Source organism: Macaca nemestrina, chromosome 8 (assembly GCF_043159975.1).
Source record: "Macaca nemestrina isolate mMacNem1 chromosome 8, mMacNem.hap1, whole genome shotgun sequence".
NCBI classification, from domain to species: domain Eukaryota; kingdom Metazoa; phylum Chordata; class Mammalia; order Primates; family Cercopithecidae; genus Macaca; species Macaca nemestrina.
The window spans coordinates 20,718,686-20,744,865 of record NC_092132.1 but is presented as its reverse complement, the minus strand read 5'-3'; the positions used below and the strand labels follow the sequence as shown (position 1 = coordinate 20,744,865).

The window sequence follows — 26,180 nt, the reverse complement described above, 5'->3', positions numbered from 1 at the left end:
GAGCTGTTCAGTGAAACGCTCAGAGAACAGTTGGGCACACTCAGGCAAGATAAACCACGCGGACACCTCGCAGACAGACCTCCCGGGACAGAGCGACAGCAACAAGACTCCAAAAGCAACTTGAAGTTTTAGCAGCATGATCATCCACAGAGTGAAGTTCAACATTCAGTCAAGAAGAATCATTCTGATTACTTAATTGGAAGATCTGATACTTCTGAAATGGAACGTTTCACAAACTCTACTGAAATAAGAAATACTTTTGATTTATTTTTAAAAAAATGAATCATTGGTTATGGAAAGAGCTATATGGTCTTGCAGAGAGGATAATGTTAAAGATGTTTTGCAAGCTTAACACAACCAAATCTGATCGGAGAATTATTTTGGGGCTTGCAGCTCTATGTTTTGTTTGTGGCGTAAATATATACATACATATATATGCAGGTATATATGTATGCAAAAATGCTTATTTACTGTGGAAACGACAGTTTAAGTCACTCTGTATTTCTTTTTTCCATGAGTCTAATATTGAATTATGATGATTCAAAGGCTCTCAGGGTGGCGTGCTAACATGGTAAATGGCTAAACATCCAAAAAAGAAAACAATTAAAACACAACGCACACACAATTTTCTTAAAGTTGTGGAAAATTAGGTAGGCACAGTTGATTGTTTTGAGCTGGTAGGAAAACCTGGGCAGCTAGCAGAGGTCTGGACAACCACGGAAAGCCCACAGCGAGGACCACACCGTGAGCAGCCACCAGAGATTTGGGATGGTAGACTTACCAAGAGTGTCCACTGGCGGGGGGCACACGGTGAGAAAGTGCAGGATACACAATTGACACAAAAAGGAAAATAATAAAGTCAAACCGGTATTCAAGCAGCAGCAGCAGCAGTCTTACCTTGGTTTCGTGTGTTAAACTGTCCATGGCTCACCACCAAATTTTCTCTGAGGGCTGATTAAACCCACATCCGTGTCCCCCTTCTCTGCTTTACTAATATCCTTTCCTTCTCATCTAAACAAAACCTTACCAGTTAGTAATGACCACCCCTAGAGAGTACAGCATGGATTTTGAAAGAGAGAGATGAAAAATATATACCCAGAAGAAGCCAAGCTTTGGCAAGAAAACCTTTCGAGTGTAGTTTACCATCACTTGAAAAATATCTAGGAAATCCTAGGAGACAAAGCTTAGGGCGGGATGAAAATGGAAAAAAAATTAAAGAACTTAAAATTGTAGTATAACAGCAAATACTATACTGGTATAGAACTCTGTGAGTCTGTTGATTACATTTATATCATTGGCTTTGCAGCCTCTAGTGGAAAGTGATAGAGTCAACTATTTAAATGTCAGCTGTACAGTTAACATACTACAATGTTCCAGTTTTCTCTCTCTCAAGAAAAGTCCCTGCTGGGCGCAGTGGTGTGTGCCTGTTAATCCCAGTTACTAGGGAGGCTGAGGCGGGAAGATCCCTGAAGCCCAGGAGTTTGAGGTCAGCCTAGGGCCACCTAGTGAGATGCTGATTCCAAAAAAAAAAAAACATCAAGACTTCTTAGATTTAATGACGTCATGGTAATAAGCGGAACAATGACTATAATAAGCACCTAATGAATGCTGGCCATTATTATTTTTAAAAATCCTTGATAAACTTTTTGTAGTTACAGATGGAAACAGAAGGCTTTACCAGAATTAGTATTATTATTTTTTGAGATATAGTCTCCCTCTGTTGCCCAGGCTGGAGTGCAGTGGCACGATCTTGGCTCACTGCAACCTCCACCTTCAGGGTTCAAGCAATTCTCCTGCCTCAGCCTCCTGAGTAGCTGGGACTACAGGCATGCGCCACCATAATTTTTGTATTTTAGTAGAGACGGGGTTTCACCATGTTGGCCAGGATGGTCTCGATCTCTTGACCTCGTGATCTACCCGCCTCAGCCTCCCAAAGAGCTGAGATTACAGGCATGAGCCACCGCGCCCAGCCCAGAATTAATTTTTAATTTACATTGATAACAACATGGTAGTTAAATGAGAATAAGGCTGCTGAGTTCATGCAGTCGGGTGGCATACGTAGGTAAATACAATGTAAAACGCCTTTCATTTCTGATGCTCTCCTACTTTCCCCCACTGGGTCATGGTCAACTCCAAGACCTCCAAGGCAATGAGCTGATATGAAGCAGGCAGAGGACTCAAGAGACACTGTTCAGAACCCCGGGCTACTGGGTCTGCTCCACACCATCCCCCCAGCATCCTGCCACCTCTGTCCCTCCACCTGTCGGCAATGTTGGCTCTGCCACGTGCTCTTGATCCTGTGCACGAGCCCAGAATTTCTCTGAGGGTGAGGACTAGCTAACTCTTTGCCTCAGGTTTACTTCTAGTAGGCCTCCGACAAGCTTGCCTTCAAGAAAGACAGGCACACTCATCCACAGCCATAGCATATCCCAAGTTGCTAAAAAATGATTTTGAGATAAAACCTACCAAAGGCAAACCACTGAAAGTTTCTTGATGGAAATATTTAAACACCTTTAGATTACAAACTACCTCTCTCTATAGTAAGAAAGAGTCAAAGAATGTGATAAAAGGTGATATCTGCAGAGTAAGAAGGAAAGTGAGCCACTAACAAAAACCACATCCATGTGTGTCTGCCCACGTCAAGGATGGTGGTAAACCATGCTTACACGCACAAAGGCACCTGAAATGCTAAAAGGAGAGTCCAAAGAATTTTTAGATCAAAGATCAGAGTTTTTGAAAAAGGCATGGCAGGAAGCTGCTTGAGAATCTCCTGGAAATGTATTAAAAAGGAAGTGATTATCTGGCTGCATACATCAGATTCCATCTATCAGGACAAAAAAATGTATCCAAAAGCTTCATCCATCTGAACGCATGGTACGTCAAAAGGAACTGCTAACACTTTTACAAACCACGGGTCTGGGAATCTGCCACTTGAAGGAGTTGAAACAGATCCCTCAAGGTTTTCTAGCAGAAAGGGAAATGTCAGCTAACCAGACCCCTAAACAACTGAAAGCCTCAAATAACCAGATTTCTTCCAGCCCTTAAGTGAGTTGTGTTTTCTTCAGTCCATTCTCAGCCATACATATGCCTCCTAGGAGAGCTCTCCATAAAAGTGTCCAGTCCAAATGTGACTCTAGTACCTTTTAAAAGACTGCTTTCATCTCAGAAATATACAAATAGAAACACCTGGTCCAAAACTGCACTTACAGATTTTAGAAAAAAATCTTTACAAAGGATAGAAATAAAAATTATTTTCTGGTTGTACCTTGAAGTAACTGGACATTCTCCAGAACATTCCAAGCTATGGATCTGACCAATCTCATGGGGAAAAGACATGGTGCCAGAGACTGCCAGTGTGAGGCTGTGGCTGAGAAGACAGATGCTTCAGAAACCTTGGATTCTCCAGCCTCCATTCTCTCATCCGTCAGGCCAATGTGGCCCAAGAAACCACACAACTAAATGCCAATCATTCCCAAGTCTGAGGACCAGATGCCTCTCTTCATGTTACACACAATCCAGCATCCTATGGGTCCCAAATCTTTCTATACAGCCTTGATAGGGAGCTCGTTATGCTGCAGGCAGCCTGAGCCAGTGCTAGGAAGTCTAATTGCCAGAAACTTCTTTTGATGTTGCACTGCAATCACCCTATCAGGCTTCACCCAGAGGTATAAATTCTGCTAATTGGGCAATGCCAGTGACTTTGAGTGACAGACGAGGACCGATTCAGCCTCCATGCAGAATTTAAATAAAAGGACTATCACTGCAGCCAAGAACTTAGGGCCTCTGAAAAGTGAGCGGTGGAAGAGTTGAGGGAAAATAGCTACTTTTTCTTCCTTCATCCTTTTCACCAAACTCCCAAACCTTTTCTAAGCCTAAACATCTTCCCTGGACCATCTCTCCCAGTCCAGGAATCCCTCCTCTCTCAAAGCTGCCAACCTGTCAGTTACGTGGAGTTCAGCCCCGAATTGTGACCAGCCTCCTCTCCTCCGGGCCTCGGACTTCATGGAATATGGTAGTAATTTTACTTATAAATGTTTACCTCTACAGTCACTAAAATGTTACTATGTCACAAACCCTATTACTTGTCAAACACTAGCTCCCAGGTGCCCTGGTTAGATAGGATACAAATCTGAGAAGCTCCAGACCAAAAACAAACATACGAAAGAAACTGCTGGGGCCAATGCTGATGGAAAATCTGACTGTGGCTGAAAATTCCACCGCCTTTATCTCGAAATGGGCTCATGGTGGTTGTGAAAATTCGGGGTGGGGGGCTCATTTTATAGAAATGTTCAAGGTTAAAAACTGTGTCCTATTATCACCCCATTCCACACCACCCTCCACCATCCCATCTCTCCAAATGTGTCTTCTTCTATTTCCAACAGAGAACTGTTGGTTTAGGGGAGAGAAAATTCAGGCTGGGGGATCCCAACTCGAAAACATTGTCGTCTCAAATTAATGGTAAACACCACCCACAGAGCAGCCTGACGGAAGAACCCCATCTTATCAGTTGTGAAGCAGCAGATTCAGAAACTTGGTGTCAAAGAAGAATAGACTGGAAGGAATGTCACCTTCTCTAGCTCAGGAGAAAGTCCCTACGTTTTTAGGTGGTAGTAAAATGTTACAAGTGCTTGCGAAGTGGATGCCGCTAGATTTTTCTCTTCGAACTCCCAGTCTATTCTGGAGGAACAAAGGTGGGTCAAAGATCTGACGATTCACTGGTTTGCGAAGGAGGATAAACGAGGACATGGGGGAAAGGCGTCTTGCCTGGTTTTGCTCAGTGGTAGATTATCAAGCTCCTCCCTCATAAACACCATGGAAAATCCCCTGTGTGGCCGTGACTCCCAGCTTCCCCTGCACCCGTTCCTAGCACTCTCACAAGACTTAATAAAGGGTTTTGAAGATTATAGGCTGTGAAAGCCGCAGGAGAAAATGACATAATTTCTGTAATAATTACTAGAGAACATTTGCATAAAGGCCTTTCTGCATTATCCCAAGGCTTCTAAGAAATTTATAGGTATCATTACGAAGCACAATAGGCATGGAAACTGTCAGACTGGGAAGACAAAGGTGGGGGAAGGAACATGTCAAGTCCCACTTGGCAACCGCCTCAAATTAATACCTATTCTGCACTTTGAGAACGTGAACTCAGATAGGTCCTATTTGCTCCCATCTGTTTTCCAGGGGCCATCATACTTAAGGAAGTCTCTGAAGTGAACACCTTTCGCTTCAAAGACAAATCAAGCCCTCCATCGGGAAGTAACATCAGTGGCAGAATTTTAGGAGTTACCTTTTTTTGCTTTCTTCTGCAGTTTCAGTGTATCCGAGGACTTCTTTTTTATCTCTTGGCGGGCTTTCTTATATTCTAAGAGAAAGCAGAATATGGAATAATTTTACTGTTTTGCTTAACAGAAAATATGTTAGAAACAGCTATTACCTTTATAACAGAAAGCATAAACTGTGACATGCCGTCAGCGGCTTTATCAGAATACAGTATGATAATCTCATGACATTTACAACCCAAGGGGCTAGAGACACGAAAACAAAATGCACAGTGGTCTTGCCCTGTCATATTCACTCAAACCAGATTTGAGGGAGGCTCCATTTGGGAATATATATATATATATATATTTTTTTTTAGATGGAGTCTTGTTCTGTGGCCCACGCTGGAGGGCAGTGGTGTGATCTCAGCTCACTGCCACCTCTACCTCCCAAGTTCAAGTGATTCTCCTGCCTCAGCCTCCTGAGTAGCTGGGATTATAGGTGCCTATCACCACGCCCAACTAATTTTTGTATTTTTAGTAGAGATGGGGCTTCACCATGTTGACCAGTCTGGTCTTGAACTCCTAACCTCAAATGATCCACCCATCTCAGCCTCCCAAAGTGCTGGGATTACAGGCATGAGCCACTGTGCCTGGCCGGGAATACTTTAACAAAAATGAAAAAAATTCACAATTTCTCAGCTCAAGTATCTGGAAAGATTTTTCAATATTATCTACTTTCCCAAGGCCCAAATCCACTGTGTTTTGCAAACAAACAAACAAACAAACAAAAAACAAAAACAAAAGCAAAATCCTATGTGGAAAAGATGCTGGCCAGATGTTAAAATCCAGAAAAACAGTGTCTCGCACAGCAGGAGAAGGTAGATCACAGAGTGGGGAGACTGGGCAAGAACCAGCTGCCTTCCTTTGAGCACGGATCCTGTGGCTAGACACCACAAACCCCTCAGAGGGGCAGTCCATGTGCACCGTATCCCCCGCCAACCACTTCCTCCTCCACCACTGGCCCATTTGCAGACTGCCCCATTTCTGTTGCTGGCATCCTCATCATCCAGACATAGACACCTGGGATGATGGTCACCCGTGACACTTCTCCCCTTTGCTGCTCTCACAGTCAATTCATTGCCAACTGCTGTACATTTCAACTTGGCCAGCTCCCTTGCAGCCAGCTCTGAGGTTTCCCTTCTACTGGCCCTAAGCCTATTTATACACACCTGGAATCACTGTGCAGCATGGTAGCTCTCCACTCTTTTCTGGCCACTCCCCCATTTTCCCTGCCTATCTGCATGGTTTTCTTTTTTTTTTTTTTTTCTTTTGAGACGGAGTCTTGCTCTGTTGCCCAGGCTGGAGTGCAGTGGCACGATCTCGGCTCACTGTAAGCTCTGCCTCCTGGGTTCATGCCATTCTCCTGCCTCAGCCTACTGAGCAGCTGGGACTACAGGCACCTGCCACCACGCCCGCCTAATTTTTTTGTGTGTATTTTTAGTAGAGACGGGGTTTCACCGTGTTAACCAGGATGGTCTTGATCTCCTGACCTCGTGATCCACCAGCCTCTGCCTCCCAAACTGCTGGGATTACAGGCATGAGCCACTGCGCCTGGCCTCCGCATGGTTTTCTCTCTGGCTAGGGCACCTTCACCGCTCTAACGTCAGCATGATGAAACCATGTCCATCCACTGGGATCCCTCCAAAGGGCGCCTCATTTTCTAACTCCTCAACCAAACCTCTCCAACCTCTGGGGCTCCCTGTATCTCTCTTCCCCAACATCCTATGCTTTGCCCTGCAGTCTCTCCTCCCTCCCCCTACAAGCTCCCCAAAGGAAGAAGCAGTGTCTGGGTCATGTCTGAGCATCCTGGGCTAGCAGAGTGGGTTGTGTGTGGCTGCTACTCGGGTCACACTCCCTGAGTTGGAGGCTGAATCAAAAAGATGAAGGAAGTGCTGTGTCACGGAGGCTGGGGGTCGGGGCTTTGTAGTCCATGGTCTCTTGGCCTTTGTATGGAGAGGCCATTTAGCAGGTATGCAGGGCCAGACAATGGGTCTCAATTCACATTCAGGCCTAGGCTCTTCATCTCGGTATGTGACCCCAAAGAAGCAAATTGAGACGTGCTTCTCTGTATGCAGTGGGAATGGGAGGGAGGGGGAAATATTCCATGAAAACCAAGGGACCTGTGTTTTATTGGATGAGTAGAGCTCTCTGTAAGACCTGCTGCCTTCTCCCTATGGGCTCAGCACAACCACTCTTATAAAAGGCCTTACACATCCAATTTGAAGTCTCAGCTTTGCTGTACCAGCAAAGGGGAACATTTAACAGAGAAGAGTGAGGCTCCTGCAGGGTGGTGGGGGCCCAAAAGGCCTCAGAAGGCTGCACCGGCTCCTCACACAGACAGAGGGTGAGGAGAGACCCGCGCAGGAGTGCAGGCTCCCTGAGGGCAGGGGCCTGGCTGGCTGGTTGTCTACCGCTTTCCCAGGGCCTCAACCAGTCCATGGCATACAGCAGATGCCGGACAAATACTCAGCCAATGAATGAGCCAAGTCAGCCAACACAAGGTGAACTGGGCCAAACATAAACTATCAACTCTTTCCCCATCTGAAAAAAAATTTCAAATAGTTCTATTTTCTTTTACCCAATGAAAAGTACAGATGGATAAATCCCGTGAACCTAAGAGAAGAAAACTCATGATCTGATTAACACACAATAGGATCCAGTTAATCCTCTGAATTTACCTCTCTCCCTAACTTCAAGTTAGGGTAGGGGGGATAAAAGATTAACTTTTATTAACTTTTTTTTTTCCTTGAGATGGAGTCTTGCTATGTTGCCCACACTGGAGTGCAGAGGTGCGATCTCGGCTCACTGCAGCCTCTGCCTCTTGAGTTCAAGTGATTCTTGTGTCTCATCCTCCTGAGCAGCTGGGATTACAGGCGCGTGCCACCACACCCAGTTAATTGTGGTTTTTTTTTTTTGTTTTTTTTTTTTTTTTTGTATTTTTAGTGGAGACAGGTTTTCGCCATGTTGGCCAGGCTGGTCTCGAACTCCCAACCTCAAGTGATCCACCCACCTCTGCCTCCCAAAGTGCTGGGATTACAGGCGTGAGCCACCATGCCTGGCCTATATTAACTTTTTAAATATAACTGCTAAGTATTTGGCTATTGTATCCATACTTCTGAATCTCAACACAAAGAAGCCATCACCCTTCCTGGTTCTTTTATCAAGATAGTTTGTTGAAGTTCTACGTAAGTCAGATTTCCAATAACAATGAAGATGTGACTTCAGGAGTCTATTGTCTGTGATAGACAAATTTAAAGGACATGTACCAAAAACCAAGACCAACTTATTTATGTCTGTGGCTCTGGAGCAAGCACAGGCATGGAATACGGTAAGTACTCAGGAGCACAGGTGCACGATGAGGGGAGGGATGAATAATTGGAACAAACGTGCAACTTTCTGGTAGCTACTGAGAGTTGCCGGGGACATAGAATAATTTTCATTATATAGCTTGAAGCAGGTAGAATAAACCATCCCCATAGTCCCAACGAGGCCTGTTTTAGGAGCCGCCATTCACATTCCCAGAGCACCCGGTTGGGTCTTCATTGCAGTCTTTTACTTTGCTTTGTAACAGGGTTAATTTATTTCTGTTTCAGTAGATACCCCACTCACCCTTCTGTAGCCCCCGCAGCCCCTAGCATGTAAAAAGCATGAGAAGGACCTGAATGGAGAGGGAATGAGAAGCTCTTACGAAACAGTCTGGTTGGCCTGTGTGAAAGGAACACAAACACCCTCACTCAAAAGCATCAGTGCTGTTTGCTCTGCAGATTACACTTAGTTCCTCTCACACCATCAAGGTCCCTGACAACTCATTCAACCAGTTGACAAAGACTTGTCTCACCCAACTGGGACAACGCACAAAGAGAATGGGCAGGAGACCTAGGGTAAGCTTATATTAAAAGTCTGGCTTTCAGAATGTGCTGAAATGCCTTAAGTATGAATGTTCGGCATTTAAACCTGCCATTATGATTTATACTTCTTTGGAGGGTTAGGGGGAGGCAGTGTCTTGCTCTGGCACCCAGGATGGAGTGCAGTGGTGCAATCTCTGCTCACTGCAACCTCTGCCTCCTGGGTTCTAGTAATTCTCGTGTCTCAGCCTCCTGAGTAGTTGGGATTACAGGCATGCACCACCACACCTGGCTAATTTTTGTATTTTTAGCAGAGACGGGCTTTCACCAAGTTGGCCAGGCTGGTCTCAGACTCCTGGCCTCGAGTGATCTGCCCGCCTCAGCTTTCCGAAGTGCTGGAATTACAGGTGTGAACCACCGCACCTGGCCTATGATTTCTTCTTTTTTTTTTGAGATGGAGTCTCGTTCCATCGTCCAGGCTAGAGTACAATGGTGCAATCTTGGCTCACTGCAACCTCCGCCTCCCGGGTTCAAGCAATTTTTGTGTCTCAGCCTCCCGAGTAGCTGGGATTACAGGCACCCACCACCATGCTTGGCTACTTTTTGTATTTTTAGTAGAGATGGGGTCTCAAACTCCTGACCTCAAGTGATCCGCCTGCCTCGGCCTCCCAAAGTGCTGGGATAACAGGCCTGAGCCACCGCACCCACCCTGTGATTTATTGTTAATTCAGCTGAATACAATTCATGCCACTGAGGGATCAGACTAACAGCTGCTGAATGTTGGTTCACACCAAAGAAACAGCACTCAGCCTCACAACGGGATCACTTTGTTCTCCTCATTCCCTGACACCTACAGGAGAAGCAGGGACGGAATGGGCCCTTAGCTGTTTTGGTGACACCAATAAACCTAGCAGAGGGGCCAGGCGGCAGCTGGCAACTTCCCACAGCGCCCCCCAGCGTGCAATGATGCACTAGACGTCTCGCCCCTATACCTTTTGCATGGTCTTTATCCAGCTGGTTGGCCACTTTCTTCCATTCTTCCATCTGTTCTTGAAGTGGGTTTATCAGACAATCAATTAAAGCGCTTTGAGCAAGCCGGGGGGGAAAAAGGGAGAAATTAAATAGATACATTCTGTTGTCAGGATTGAAGTGTGGTTGCCAAAACATACCTAAATTACAATTACCTGAAACTGACGTTCTCATCTAAACCCCTGGGCTCCAGAACGGTCATGTTCCAAGAATGCTTCTCTTTGTTTTTTTTGTTTTTTTGTTTTTTTTTTTTAAGACGGAGTCTCGCTCTGTCACGAGGAGTGCAGTGGTGCAATCTCAGCTCACTGCAACCTCCACCTCCCAGGTTCAAGCGATTCCCCTGCCTCAGCCTCCCAGGTAGCTGGGACTACAGGAGTTCACCACCTCGCCCAACTAATTTTTTTGCATTTTAGTAGAGACAGGGTTTCACCATGTTGGCCAGGATGGTCTTGATCTCCTGACCTCGTGATCCGCCCGCCTCGGCCTCCCAAAGTGCTGGGATTACAGGCATGAGCCACTGCTCCCGGCCCGAAAAATGTTTTTCAATGACTATTAAGAAGCTGTCAATGTGACTGGCAAAAGTGACCTTCTTCCCATTTTCCCTGTGATATTCCAGTGTTTGTATTAACAAGTCCACTTGCAGAACCACTGAGAGCTGCACAACAGGGACCTCCAAAATGCAAAGACACCTGGGCCTTATCTCACCCCCAGTGGAGACTTTGAGGGCCCAGCGTCACTATTTTTAAAAAAGACCCACAAGATTCTGATGTGCATGCGGCATGACAGGTCATAAACATACACTAAGTGTGCACAGCCTGGAGAAAGAGAAGAGTGAAGAGACCCAGAAAATTCTCGAGCTGCACCGCCAGCCTCGGGGTCACTGAGGGGTGAAGGTCTCTGCAGGTGTGCCCCTTCATTTTCTCCCAAACAGAATCATGTGAAACTGCTGAATGATGCTGATCTGCTTGGAAAACAATGTCCACTTTCACTTCAACATTTGTAACTCAATTCCGTTGCCAGCTACTACCATTTCTTCCCTATTCTGGATGCCTGGAAGCCAGACGGGAAGCTGGCGGTGTGGAGGGGTCTGTGAGCTGCCACATTCCTCAGTGAGTCTGGAGGATGCACACAGGATACCAAGGCACATCTCACTCTCCAATTTCGCAGCCCCTCTTCTTACGAGGCTCCCACAGGGCAGTGGGGTCCCAAAAGGCCTCAGCAGGCTGCACCGGCTCCTCGCAGAGACAAAGGGTAAGGAGAGACCCATGCAGGAGCACAGGCTCTGTGAAGGCAGGGGCCTGGCTGGCTGGTGGTCTGCTGCATCCCCAGGGCCTCGACCAGTGCCTGGCATGCAGCAGATGCCTAACAAATACTCAGTCAATGAATGAGTCAAGCCAGACAGGTTGTGGGGATTTAAATGCTGTGTGTCATGCATGACTGCTTCCTTAACCTGAAACCTGCAAGGGCATTGGCGTTCGGGGCCGAAACATGCTCCTCACCTCGAAAACTGCCTCAGCTTGGCTTCTATGCTTCTGTGCCTCATGCACATCCTGGTGAGAGCAGATCCAATCTCCCTGGTCCCACCTGAAAAAACAACAGAGGCAAAGGTGAGGGATAGAAGACTAGCAGGGATCATGGAGGGCTTTAGAGAACTTTATAAACAAGTCAGATTTCACCACGTTGTAAAATCTAAGCCACCACCTTTAGAAGGCTCTCATCATGCACATGTGTGCTTACACACAGGCACACGTAAACATGTCTGTACGTATGGTGACAGATTTCTGTATCACGAAAGGCTGCTCTTACCATATACCACACTGTGTGATAGTTTCTATTCCATCTGGGTTTTTTTTGGTAATGTTGATTGTAATCTAGAAATTGACTTTACAACCTATAAATCGACCATGACCTATAGCTTGAAAAATACTTCTCATGAAAGATAATCAAGATAGTATCTGCTGTTTAGGGAAGAGCTGTAGTTTTTCTCAACAATTCTGACAAAATAAGCCTCTTAACATTATTTAGAACAGCCAAGGCAGCCATGCTAGCTAATTATTTCAAGACAAATATTCTAGAATACAAGTAATTCAGAGAATAGCAAGGCTAAAGCAAAATGAGGTAGTAGGGCTTTTTTTTTTTTTTTTTTTTGAGATGGAGTCTTGCTGTGTTGCCCAGGCTGGAGTGCAGTGGTGCAATCACGGCTCACTGCAACCTCTACCTCCTGGGTTCAAACGATTCTCCTGCCTCAGCCTCCTAAGTAGCTGGGATTGCAAGCGCGTGCCATCACACCCAGCTGATTTTTTTAACTTTTCTTTTTTTCAGTAGAGATGGAGTTTCACCATGTTGGCCAGGCTGGTCTCGAACTCCTGACCTCAGGTGATCCACCCGCCTCAGTCTCCCAAAGTGCTGGGATTAAGGCGTGAGCCACCATGCCCAGCCAGTAATAGGACATTTTTTAAATGGGCTTGGGCAACACCAGGAACAGAGAGGTCTTCAAGCTCAGCAAATACTGAAGGAAGTTGCAGCCCAGTTTGATTTTCCCGAAATTCTCGTCATACTTTTCCCCTTCAGGCACACCTTCTCTAAGACTATTTTTAAAGTTCTTCTCTTCCTTCTCCCTCTTAAAAACAATGCTTGAATCAGCATTTACTAGGGCGTGGGAGAGCAAATTATAACCACACATGGTAATTCTGCACTGAACACTGGAGGGCGCAATTATGAACGTTATGAAAACACGGGTGCTTGTGAATTTGGGGAAAAGTGTCAAATAAAGCACTATTTTTAACAGACAAGACCTTCAAGGGAAAGCCACCAGGATTTGTAGCAGGTTTAACCATGCTGAATTGGTAGAAGAACTTTCCGTCTCTTATTAGTACTCGTGACATTACTACGGGTTGGCTTTTCCTGTGTCCTCCCTTATAGAAATCCCCATTTACTAGTTCAGCTCCACCTGTTTTCCATCACATTTTGCAAAACCATCAGGTTTCTACAACCAAATAATAGTAACTGTGACACATATACCATATCTTAATATTTCTATATTTTATTTCAGTCAGAAAAGAGAAACCTTCTTAGGGCAATACCTCTATTCCTCTAAAAACAGGGTTTTCTCAGCCTGGACAATATTGACATCCTGGGCTGAAGGCTGCTTTGTTGCTGGGCTGGGCTGTGCAGTGTGAGATGTTTAGCAGTATCCTTGGCCTCTACCCACCAGAAGTCAATAGCAGACTTCCTTTAACCCTACCCCCCAGACTTGAGTTCCTCCAAAATGTCTCCAGAGAGTACCAAGTGTTGGAAAACAAATCACGCCTGTTGAAACCACTGCTGTAAAAGAACCCAAGCGAGGGTCAAGTATTGCCCAAGTCTGACTTTTATGACCAGAGTCTCTTAAAAATGTACCTGCCTCCAAAGAGCAGGGGATGCCACGACCATCTCAGCATCGCCATCTGCCACTGTTCACACCAGGGAGAGCCAGCAGAGGGCGCTGTTTTCACAAACTCTGCCCTGCTTTCTGTGCTCTCCAAGTTGTGAGCTTTTTACTGCATATAAGCAAAGATGAGGAACGTTTTACTCCCAGGGAAATATTTCCTATTTCTTTCTGGGCCTTCATTTGATTGAAAGTTAATCACCTGGCCACACAAGGAAACTGGCACACTCACTCGCTGATGGTAGGAGTGTCAACTACTACTTTCCTGGAGCAAAATGTAGCGTCTATCAAGAAAAGCCTTGAAAGATTTTTCTTTCACCCAGCAAGTCTCATTCTAGACATTTAACCTGCAGAAATGATTAAGAGTGAAAGAAAGTCCTTACCTACGAGGGTAGTCATCGAAATGTTGTTTACAGCGTCAAAAGATGGAAACAAAATCCCATTACAGGGATCTGGTTAAATCAACCATAGAGAACCACCATGCGATGGAATTGCACGTGGTCATTTAAAACGCTGGAGAACAATGTGTAAGGTTGCAGGAAGACGTACAGCGCTTAGGATGCGCCAGGCACTGCCGTGAGTACTCTGCACACTTCAACTCATTTAATCCTCGCAGCACCTCCAGCCACATCGGTACTGTGACCATCCCATGTTACACAAAGGAAAAAATGCCCAAGTGATTTGTCCCAGGTTACGTTGCTAGTAAGTGGAACTCAAACCTAGGCTGAAGCTCCAGCATCTATGCATTTATCCCCCCGGGTATATGGCACTTGTTATGGACAAAGGGAGATGGGACAGAGCAGAGACGAGAGCCTAGAACAATCTATGCCAAACCTATTGGTCTACATGCTATTCCAGGTGTTAGTGCTTTACAGCTGGCTCTCACAATTTGCTTCTAGAGCCTGACCCTGTCTAATTGGTACCACAGAGATTGTGCTCCGTCCTTGCTAAGCTACTATGGGGAGTTAGGGATGGAGAGCTGCTTCATGGATAACCCATGCCTCAGTTTCCTCAAGATAGAATTATGATGTTGGAAAAGATCATCTCAAATGTCAGTGCCCCCGCCCCCCCACTCCATTTCTCGGCTTCAATACTTCTGTCACCTTCCCAGATATTTCCCATAGATTGCTACTGGTCACTTATCCCCAGGAAAGCCCAAGGCTTCTCAGAAACAGATGAACTGACCAGGCGCGGTGGCTCATTCCTGTAACCCCAGCACTTTGGAAGGCTGAGGCAGGCGGATCACCTGAGGTCAGGAGTTCGAGACCAGCCTGGCCAACATGGTGAAACTTTGTCTCCACTAAAAATACAAAAATCAGCCAGGCACGGTGGCACGTGCTGGTAATCCCAGCTACTCGGGAGGAGTAGCTTGAGAATGGCTTGAACCCGGGAGGTGGAGGTTGCAGTGAGCTGAGATCGTGCCACTGCACTCCAGCCTGGGCAACAGAGTGAGACTCTGTCTCAACAACAACAAAAAAGGAATGGAATGGAATGGAATGGAATGGAAAGGAAAGGAAAGGAAAGGAAAGGAAAGGAAAGGAAAGAGCTGAACAATAACAACAATTTCTAGACACAATGTATGTGGCTCCACCACTGTGCCTCTAGAACAGGAAGCCCGAGAGAGGAGAGGAAATAAAGAACCACAAAGAAAACTTCCAAACAGCAGTGTCTCTGTCCAACTGGCATGAGGACAGGAGGCAGATGACATCCTCTGTGGACCCCAGGACTGAGCTGTCAGAATCACTACTGATCTTGGCAACATGGGGCACCCTAAAAAAAGGTCCATCTGTGGAAGTGCTTAACGTCTTATGCTCTTCCTAACCCTTGCAAGAACTTAAACAAAAATCAGCAGGTTTGAATAAGCTTCAGAGGAAACTGGCCTGAGCTACAAAGGCAGAGAAGACCTCTGGAAGAGCTCCCATTTGCGAGTGGGCGTATTTATGGAATCAAATGGCTGGCCGAGGCACACGCAGCAGCTTGAGTGAAGACAACACCTTACTTCTGTGTCTTGGCACCTAGCACTGGTGTTGAATAAAGGAACCGACATTTACCATTTTGAGAGCAAATCACCAGGCTGGCCCTATCTGGAGGCAGGACCAGGGACTGGGTTTGTCTTGTGTTTAATCCTCAAATACTTGTGTAAAAGATATAAAATACAAACAAGATGCTTAATCTTAGCAAAGTTCTATATTGATTCCTGGTCAGCCTAGAGATACAATGCTGTATTCATTTCCCTTTGCTGCTGTAATAAATGACCACAAGCTTAGTGGCTTAAAACAACAGAAGTTTGGCCGGGCGCGGTGGCTCACGCCTGTAATCCCAGCACTTTGGGAGACCGAGGCGGGCGGATCATGAGGTCAGGAGATTGAGACCATCCTGGCTAACCCGGTGAAACCCCATCTCTACTAAAAATACAAAAAAATTAGCCGGGCGTGGTGGTGGGCGCCTGTAGTCCCAGCTACTTGGGAGGCTGAGGCAGGAGAACGGTGTGAACCCGGGAGGCAGAGCTTGCAGTGAGCCGAGCTCGTGGCCACTGCACTCCAGCCTGGACGACAGGGTGAGACTCTGTCTCAAAAAAAAAAAAAACAAAAAAAACCTCCAAAAGTTCATTTTACAGTTCTGGAAGTCAGAAGTCCAAAATCAGTTTCACTGGTCTAATATCAGGGTGTCAGGTACCACCTTCTGGAGGCTTCAGGGGAGAATCTATTTCCTTGCCTTTTCCCACTTCTAGAAGCTGCCCGCAGTCCTTGGCTCGTGGCCCCTTTGTCCATCTTCAAAGCCAGCGGTGCAGCATCTTCTCCCTTCTCTGACCTCTGCTTCTGTCCTTACATCTCTCTCCGCCTCCAATTTTCCTGCCTCCTTCTTATGAGAATCCTTCTGATTACACGGGACCTACCTGGATCATCCAGGATCATCTCCCTGCCTCAAGACCCTTAACCACATCAGCACACATCAGCAGAGACCCCTTTGGCCACGTACAGTAACATTCACAGGTTCTAGAGATTAGAACGTAGACATCTTTGGGGCACCCTTATCATGACCACTAAAAAAGGGTCAGAGTTGTGAATCTGGCGAGTGTGGCAGGGCACTGTGGCTGACTGCATTCGCCCTCACATGGCTGGTCTAGGCCCATGATGCTAACTCCATCCCCGTTGGCAGTGGCTGGTTCGGGGATAGGACAAAGACATAGAGAGGAGGCTGCTGGGCAGGCTTCTGGGGAAAGTTTTCCTGATCTTAAAAGAAACACACCAAAGGGCTCCATAGGCCACAAACAAGGGAGCAGACTGTGCAGCTGCTGCCATCAGCCATCCTATGGCCATGGGGACACCTGCCTCAGGATGACACTGCTGTGGACAGAAGAGAGAAAGGGCCTGAGTCCCCAGTGACCTCCCTTAGCCACCAACTTGAGCCTGCTCTTCCTCTGGGCCTGGCACCCCTGTTTTGCAAGCATATCCATTTCCTTATTTTTAGAGCCGCTTTGATTTGATTCTGCTTCTTGAAAGGAGAAGAGAGGAGGGAGCAATGGCCTCTCAGGCTTCTTGCCAGAACCAGGAACCAAGGTGCTGCTAAAAGAAATCTAAGTTGGTGACTCGATGCCACTGCTTAGAGATGCACAAATACTTTACGGCAAAAACGTTAACCCTATTCAATGTGGTACGTGTGAAAACTTTCTCCCATAACAAGCAAACGCTTTTCTAATAAAGCAGCACAAAACCAGCCAGTATGATTTGTGGGTGATCTGTGAAGGAATCATCAGTGGAAAGGAAGAAGTGAACCATCCAGGGATGGGCTGCCGAAGCATGACTGCTGGGCCCAGCACCATACATTTTGCAGATGAAGACACACGTTCCACGAGCGTTCACTGAGTATTTGTATTGGTTTTTGGGGCTGCTATAACAAAGCACCCCAAACCGGCTGGCTTAAAGCAACCATAGTTCTGGAGGCTAAAAATCTGAAATCCAGTTGTCGGCAGGGCTGTGCTCCCTCTGAAACCTACAGGGAGAGTCCTTCCTTGCCTTCTCCTTGCTGCTGGTGACTCTGGCATTCCTTGGCTTGCAGCTGCATTGTTCAAATTTCTGCCTCTGTTGTGCTAGGCTCACCGCTTGTGTGTGTCCATCTTCCCATGAGACCTGTGTGAAAGCATTGCTGTGTGTATGTGTGTGTATGTGTGTGTCCAGATTTCTCTCTTCCTATAAAGACCCCAGTCCTACTGGATTAGGGCCCACCTTAATGACCTCATCCTAACTTGATTACATCAGCAAAGACCATGTGTCCAAACGGTCACATTCATGGGCGCCAGGAATTAGGACATCAACTATCTTTCCGGGGGTGCGCTGCACTCCATGGCCCGAGTCCTACCGTGCAGCAAAAACTAATGTGATTTCAAGGACGGTAAAGACAGGTGCCAGGCCGTTGAGCAGCTTACAAAGATTGGTTGGAGGGACACAGAAAAAGCAGTGCAGGGAACACCATCCTGACAGTAACCCTCTGTGGTAGGCGTTATCAACCCCATGTTACAAATGAAAACACCTGAGCCTCAGGAGGGTTAACGACCTTGCTGAGGGCCACAGAGCTGATCAGCAATAGAGACAAAATCCAAGCCTGCTTCTACGGATACCAAGGGCTGTCTCCCACTACGACAAGCTGGAGACATTCCCAGCTGAGGACAAAGAGGCCCATTAAAGTCACAGACAGAATACAAATTGTTTAATGCATATTTGGGGCGGGGGTAGGGAGGAAATAAGAAAAGCAAAGTTTCCTTGCCCCCTAAAGTCCGAAGTCAGACTGCCCCTTGCTGCAGAGACCTGGCAGCGACAGGCAGGACAGTGGGTCCATCGAGTGGCATTGTCCCGTCCCTCCAAGCTGCCTCATTTGCAGGCAGCTGCCATCTCCCCGCATAGCAGGGGACTAATGGCAGGCATTCTTGGGGGCTACAGTGTGGGCAGGTGGCGAGCGAGGATTGAAAAGCCGTTTTGTCAGTCCCAGCTTCTGCGGCGTGGAGGGGAAGGGCTGGAGGAAGCCAGATTGAAGAACTGCTTTGGTGAAAGTATGCTGCCGTTACAGTAAGTCACTGTGCATCTCTGCTGTTCCCGAGAGCTGACATTGCTTGAAGGCTAATTAGGAGCCAGACCGAACCAGAGGAGAGGAGGATGCTGTCAGGCACCTCTGTAGGGGAGGGGCCAGGGTGGGAGGGTTCACCTGGAGTGGGGAATCTCGGCCTCATCCCTGCTGACATTTTGAACCGGATCATTCTTTGTTATCAAGAATGACCATTTTTGGCCAGGCGCAATGGCCATGCCTATAATCCCAACACTCTGGGAGGCCGAGGCAGGAGGATCCCTTAAGTTTAGTCTCAAACTTCTGGCTTTAAGCGACACCAGCTAGCAACACAGCAAGACCCCACCTCTAAAAAAAATAAGAATAATGAGCTAGGTGTGGTGGTGTACGCCTGCAGTCCCAACCACTCAGGAGGCTGAGGTGGGAGATCACTTGAACTCAGGAGCTCAAGGCTACGGTGAGCTATGATCACACCTCCACACTCCAGCCTGAGTGACTGAGACCCTGTCTCAAAAAAAAAAAAAAAGGCAAGAAAAAGAGGAATGATCATGTTTTGTGTCCTGTGTATTGTAGGATGCTTTGAAGCCTCCCTGGCCTCTACCCACTAGATGCCAGTAACACCCCTCAAGTCCTGACAACTAGAAATGTCCCCAGGGGGCAAGCTCGTCCCTGGTGAGAAGCACTGGCATAGGAACGTGCATCCTTTTTCCATAAGGAGGGCTCACTGTTTCCAGTGCTGGCCCAGGGAAGCCAGCTGACATGCTCACTGCACCAGCAGCCTCCCCACAAACGCTCACTGCAGAAGCTCTGAAAAGCTATTAAGTTCGCTGCCTACCCCCAGCTTCATAAGCACAGAGGTAATAGGCGACGCGCGTTCTCATAATGAAGAAAATGTTCCATTTGCCATTAAAGAAACACTAATTTAAAAACACACAACTAACATTTCCCACAAAGCCAACAGGAACTAACTCCCTCTCCTATGGCCTTAGGGACGCATTAATTCAACTAGAGGCAGCTTGTGCACAAGTCCAAAATATTGGAAATACCCAAATAACTAGGGGAGGGAGCCCGAGAGGCCGCATCAGCAGGATCCAAGGCCGCAACCGTCTGGTTAGGAAGAGCTCCTTCACAGGACCCAGCTAGAATGTAGAGGAAGAACGGGTGGTGGATAAAAAAGCCACCTCCAACTACTCAATGGCTCATGACTTCTGTCTGGACACCGACCAGCAATCAACAGCCAGCCCCAAAGTGTCGCTGAAGATGTCTACGAAACAGCAGCTGGAATCCTGACACCAGTGGTTGCTCCCTCCCTGCTGCCCTTGCTGCCTGCTGATGGAAGGGACCCCGTGCATTTGAACAGCAGCTCCCCTTCCCCCGCAGTGAAACTGATTACTGTACCCACCAGGGTTCAAGTTTAAAAGATCTAAGTAGCCGGGCGCGGTGGCTCCCGCCTGTGATCCCAGCACTTTGAGAGGCGAGACTGGCCAATTGCCTGAGGTCAGGAGTTTGAGACCAGCCTGGCCAACATGGTGAAACCCTGTCTCTACTAAAAACACAAAAAATTAGCCAGGCGTGGTGGTGGGTCCCTGTAATCCTGGCTACTCGGGAGGCTGAGGCAGGAGAATCACTTGAACCCGGGAGGCAGAGGTTGCAGTGAGCCGAGATCGCGATCTCGGCTCACTGCACTCCAGCCTGGGCGACAGAGCGAGACTCCATCTCAAAAAAAAAAAAAAAAGAAATGAAAGATCTAAGTAAAGTGGAAATCTTTGGCTCCCGGGTACATAACTACTACACACACCAAACATAACACACGTGAGTGTAGGATCCCCTGTGACATACTGTGTCAGGAATCTTTTTCTAAAACAGATGCACACCAAAAACTTACCTATTGAGGTCAGTGACCCCCTCCTCCCCCAACTGACCTCCAAAAGGGTCTTGGGAGCTCCTTGGCAGCTGTATTCTCATCTCCCTCCTCTTTCCCACACACTTGGATGGCAGGCACACCCCACGCAGCCTGCAAACCATAGAGTTTGAGTAGCAACAGTGTCTCTCACAGTGGTTCATCTGCAGTCTTAGTAGAGACTCCGAACTATCTTCTAAATGAGCAGGAGCATAAGCAGAAGAACCACATGGTGAAAAGCTTAGCTCTGGAATTAGCCAATGTGGCTTCAAAGCTCAGCTCCCACACCTGCCTGTGTGGTCTTTGCAAGGGTCTGCCTGGCTTGGGCTCAAACATAGATGGTTGTACTCCAAAAAAAAAAACCCCCCAAATATGCTGACCAGTGTCTCCTGCTATCTTTGTTGCATAAATCACACCCAAAATGCATCATCTGTGACTTCCATGTTGGGCTTCTTGTAAAGCAATCTGAATATCCCAGATTTTTACAAATTTTGTTCCCAAATCTTTTATAGTTGCCTCATCCATACTTAATTTGATGGCATTTTTTTTTTTTTGCAAAAGCAACTTCTATGAATATCATATCTTTCTAAACATTCTACTTGTTTTGTAGAAATGACAAATCTTGGTTTTCACATTCACACTGCAAACATTTACATACCTTATAATTAAATTATTTAACAGTGTGTGCAACTGGCATATACAGGTTTGTGAGCGCACACAGTGGATGCTGGTGAAGCCTACAACTCAGGTGTGAGAAGTGTGTGTGCATGCTAGAGAGAGTCTGTGAGCTTCCTGAAGGCAGGGGCTGGAATATTTTATAGGAAAAATAAGGAGCACTGGTTACATCAGTGGTCCAATTAAGCAGAGCTGTGATGTAGCAAGAATAAGCTGTCCTACAGGAAGGCAGAGGCCGGAGTAACTCACTCTGGCTGGGCTGGGGCATCTGTCCATAAGGACACACTGGACACCAGATCATGACCCCTACTCCTCCCACATCTAATATCTACCTTCTCTAAGGAGCTGGCAAATCAGTACATAGAGGGTAAATGAACAGTGCAAAGGGCAGCTTCCAAGAAAGCCAGAATTGTTCCTTCTTCCCAAACATCTCAGAAGACCAAAGGCCTAGAAGGAGCAGTCCAGAGGGCTTGCCTGGAAAGTGCTGTTTGTACTTATTAATAGTTATGCATCCACAACATGGTTATTTGATGGAAGTAAAAGCTGGGGTACCAGGAGGCTTATGAAAACCAACTCCAGCGAGCCTCCATCCTCTGCCCCCACCCCTTCAAAACAGGAAGGCCATTGCCCTTGGCTAAATAGCTTTTTATAGTGACCTTGACCCTAGGTTTCCCTTGACTGTAATTTTTTTTTTTTTTTTTTTTTTTTGAGACACAGTCTCACTCTGTTGCCCAGGCTGGAGTGCAATGGTGCGACCTCCGCCCACTGCAACCTCCACCTCCCGGGTTCAAGCAATTCTCCTGCCTCAGTCTCCTGAGTAGCTGAGATTACAGGTGCCCGCCACCATGCCTGGATAATTTTTTGTATTTTTAATAGAGATGGGGTTTCATCATGTTGGCCAGGCTGGTCTTGAACTCCTGACCTCAGGTGATCCACCCGCCTTGACCTCCCAAAGTGCTGGGATTACAGGCATAAGCCACTGTGCCCGGCCCCGCTGACTGTTAATTTTTATATTTCAGAGCTCACAACAGTTCCATCACCAGCTTCCTTCCAGCCAAGAATGAAAAGGAAAGCTCCTACAAAATCCAGGGCTCGGGACTGTGTCATGGGACACTCAGGGCCACTTAGGGACACTTCTGCAATGGCCCATGGCAGGTTGTAATATTTTAGTTTCAATATATGAGAAAATAGTCTCTCCTTCCTCTCAAGCCCCTGCTCTCAGAGAGCCCAGAAGTCCTGAATTGGCAGGGGTCTTTTCACCTTGACGGCGGGCTGGAGGACTGCCCGGGTGTTGCATCACAGAAGTTGCCTCAGCGTGCATCACTGCCACTCTGGCTGGACCGAGCAGGGCAAGGCTGGGTACACCATCTGCTGCCCCGGGGGATGCCTGGAGGCCAGCACTAGCCACAGCTGACACAGCTCTGCACACATGCACACACGAGCGTCAGACTTGACCACGAAGCTGGGCACCCCTCTTCTGCAATCGCACTGGCGTGTTTCAGGATTATTTTATTTTATAACGTGAAGTGACGGAACACAGTCTTTAAAGGAAAGTAAGAGTGTTTCCAAATGGCATCAGAGTGTGAACCTGAATTCTAATAAGAGAAGAGGAAGCTCAATTCTTAGGCCTGGAAAAGTTCAACCATGATGCCCTAGCTAAGACCATGCTTTACCCAAAGATTTCGACCAGGGGTGTCCAATCTTTTGGCTTCCCTGGGCCACAGTGGAAGAAGAATTGTCTTGGGCCACACATAAAATACACTAACACAAACAACAGCAAACGAACTTTTAAAAAAAAAATCACAAATCTCATATATATATAATTTTTTTTTTTTTTTTGAGACATGGTCTCACTGTCATCCAGGCTGGAGTGGTGCGGTGCGATCACGGCTCACTGCAACCTCCACCTCCCGGGTTCAAGCGATCCTCCCACCTCAGCCTCCCAAACAGCTGGGACTACAAGTGTGCACTAATTTTTGTGTTTTTAGTAGAGATGGGATTTCACCATGTTGGCCAGGCTAGTCTCAAACTCCTGGCCTCAAGTGATTCCTACGCCTTGGCCTACCGAAGTGCTAGGATTACAGGTGTGAGCCACCATACCCAGCCTCATGACGTTTTAAGAAAGCTCACGAATTTGTGTTGGGCTGCATTCAAAGCTGTCCTGAGCCACATGAGGCCTGCAGGTTGAACAGGCTTGATCTAGACCAAGGGGCAAATCCCAAAAGGCTAGTAGGTAGACAGTTATAACCCAGACCAACAAAATAACTCATCAGTAAGGAAGCTCCAGGCAAGGGGCTAGCCAGACCTCGGCTAGAGGTGGGTACATCAGCCTAGGGGTCTATGAGGTGGATCTCTTAGGTGATCTCCAAGTTAGACCGGATGATCCCTCTTTCTGGCAACCAAAATGCTAGAGTAGAGAAAGGATAGTGTTCCTATAGTCAACAAATTTTTAGGAAATGTTACCTTGGTCTAATTATTGTGCTATGAAGTAAAGACACAGCCCCCCTGCCCTCATAGAGTGGATATCTCCTATAATTGGAAATGATGGATTTTCATGATGACCTTAGAGCCGGAAGGTGCCTTAGAAAACTCACGAAGTAACAAACCAGCAGTTCCTTGCTGTTGGGCATCCCACTCTTTTTGTTTTTCCTGAGACGGAGTCTTGCTCTGTTGCCCAGGCTGGAGTGCAGTGGTGCCATCTCAGCTCGCTGCAACTTCCACCTCCCGGGTTCAAGCAATTCTCCTGCCTCAGCCTCCCAAGTAGCTGGAATTACAGGCATGCGCCACCACTCCCGGCTAATTTTTGTATTTTTAGTAGAGACGAGGTTTCACCATGTTGGCCAGGCTGGTCTCGAACTCCTGACCTCAAGTGATCTGCCCGCCTCAGACTCCCAAAGTGCTGGGATTACAGGCATGAGCCACCACGCCTGGCCAGGCATCCCACTCTTGCCTGTAATTAGCAGAGTGTTCCTGATGCACTGAGGACTTCCACGCTTGCTGCTGTTTCTCTTGTTCAGGGAAACTGTCCTTGTTCTTTAAGCTGCACATTTGTGAGGCAGCCGACCCCTGCCAGGAGGACCGTCATTTTCATTAAAGGTCGAAGCCAGCACTCAGGATATTAAGAACTTCAAATGAACAAACCATGCTCCTCTGGCTTCATCAGCATTTTATTTTTACCCTTGGTCGTGGAGAGACGGACAACGAGGAGAAACTGGCATCATTTGATGCTCCACATTTGTTTAACTACAGGGGGTGGAGGGAGAGAGGGAGAAAATGGAGAAGTGACCAGTTTTTGGTATCACAAGTCTTCATAGAGACCTGACTCTGTTCACACCAGACAAGTATCCCCTTCTCCACTCAGTAGAGACCCTGATCACACATAAGTCACTTAGCAGCATCCTGATACCTTATGTTAGCCTTGGAAATGGCTGCAAAACACAAACTTTTTTGCCTATGCCGTTTACAAGATCATCTCAGTTGGGTATGTCCAATCTTTTGGCTTCCCTGTGCCATATGGAAGAATTGTCTTGGGCCACACATAAAATACACTAACGATAGCCGATGAGCTAAAAACCAAACAAACAGGCCAGGCATGGTGGTTTTCCTAAGGTTGGGAGTTCAAGACCAGCCTGGCCAGCATGGTGAAACCCCGTCTTTACTAAAAATACAAAAAATTAGCCCGGCGTGGAGGCAGGCACCTGTAATCTCAGCTACTCAGGAAGCTGAGGCAGGAAAATTGCTTGAACTCGGGAGGCAGAGGTTGCAGTGAGCCAAATCACGCCATTGCACTCCAGGCTGGGCAACAGAGTGAGACTCCATCTTTAAAATAAAATAAAATAAAACAAAACAAAACAAAATAAAATAAAACAAAACAAAATAAAACAAAATAAAATAAAATAAACAAAACGCAAAAAACATCTGTTTTAAGAAAGTTTATGAATTTGTGTTGGGCCACATTCAAAGCCATCCTGCGGTGCATGGGACCCACAGGCTATGGGTCGGACAAGCTTAATCTAAATGTGCTTGCAACAAACACACAATCTGATTTCAAGGAAACTAACAGAAGAGAAACATTAGTCCTTTAAGCTGTGAAACTAGGTTCCTTAGGACAAAAGTAAAAGAACTTGAAAAGATTTTCAAAAATAAACCCACAAAGCCCCCAACAAAGGAAGTACAACTTCCCTTTTGCTACAATGGCAATCCTAACAACTCACTTCAATCTTCAAGGAAGAGAAAAACATGCAGAAAATTTCCTGTGTGTGTGTGTTTTAAAACCTGTTTTATTCAGCTACTGTATATAGCTGAGTACGTAATGAATAACCCAGCTGGTGTTTACAGGACAGCTAATACTGCACATTCAGCAAACGCTAGGTAGGGTCAGCGTCACATTTTTGGAAGACACCACTGTGCCCACACACAGGGTGGAAGACACTGCAAACTGTTATCAGATGATAATCTTCCAGCCAATCTCCCACTTCTCAGTCTCTCCCACTTCACGACTTTTAAAAAAGCAGAGGAAACAAAACCACACACAATCCTACCACCATCTGGCGGCTTCAGACCAGCAAGCATGAGATTCTGGCATGCACCACACTGGCAGTCACAAAGACCAATATTCCTCTTTGTTGCTGTTTTAAAAGCAAAGCGAGAATGGTAATATGGAAACACAAAAACACGGACACGCTCACACTATGGGAAAACCATATTAGGAGCAAACACATTCCGACAGGGAGGCTTTCCTGTCTACGTTTCGGATGGAATGGTGTCTGGCTGCAACACCCTGTGGGGGTGTCACCTGGGAAATGCCAGCTGTCTCCCCGACATCTGCCACCATGAACCCCCCACTGCCACGGTCTGCCTCTGCTGCGTGGGCACAGAAAGATGCTCCTGCTGAAGCCGTGTCTGAGCGACTCGATGACGCCAGC

General features: G+C 46.8%; 1 protein-coding gene across 4 annotated transcripts in view; it reads right to left on the bottom strand.

Annotated features, from left to right (window-relative positions):
* LOC105468472 (MTSS I-BAR domain containing 1) overlaps window positions 1–26,180 on the bottom strand; it is a 183,434-nt gene that overhangs the window by 28,769 nt on the left and 128,485 nt on the right. For all 4 annotated transcript variants that reach the window (XM_011718665.2, XM_011718663.2, XM_071067842.1 and 1 more), the window contains exons 4-6: window positions 11,695–11,779; window positions 10,159–10,250; window positions 5,288–5,362 (exon numbers count right to left, since the gene is read on the bottom strand). In XM_011718665.2, the coding sequence (XP_011716967.1) occupies window positions 5,288–5,362; window positions 10,159–10,250; window positions 11,695–11,779 (252 nt within the window). The remainder of the gene's footprint in view (window positions 1–5,287; window positions 5,363–10,158; window positions 10,251–11,694; window positions 11,780–26,180) is intronic.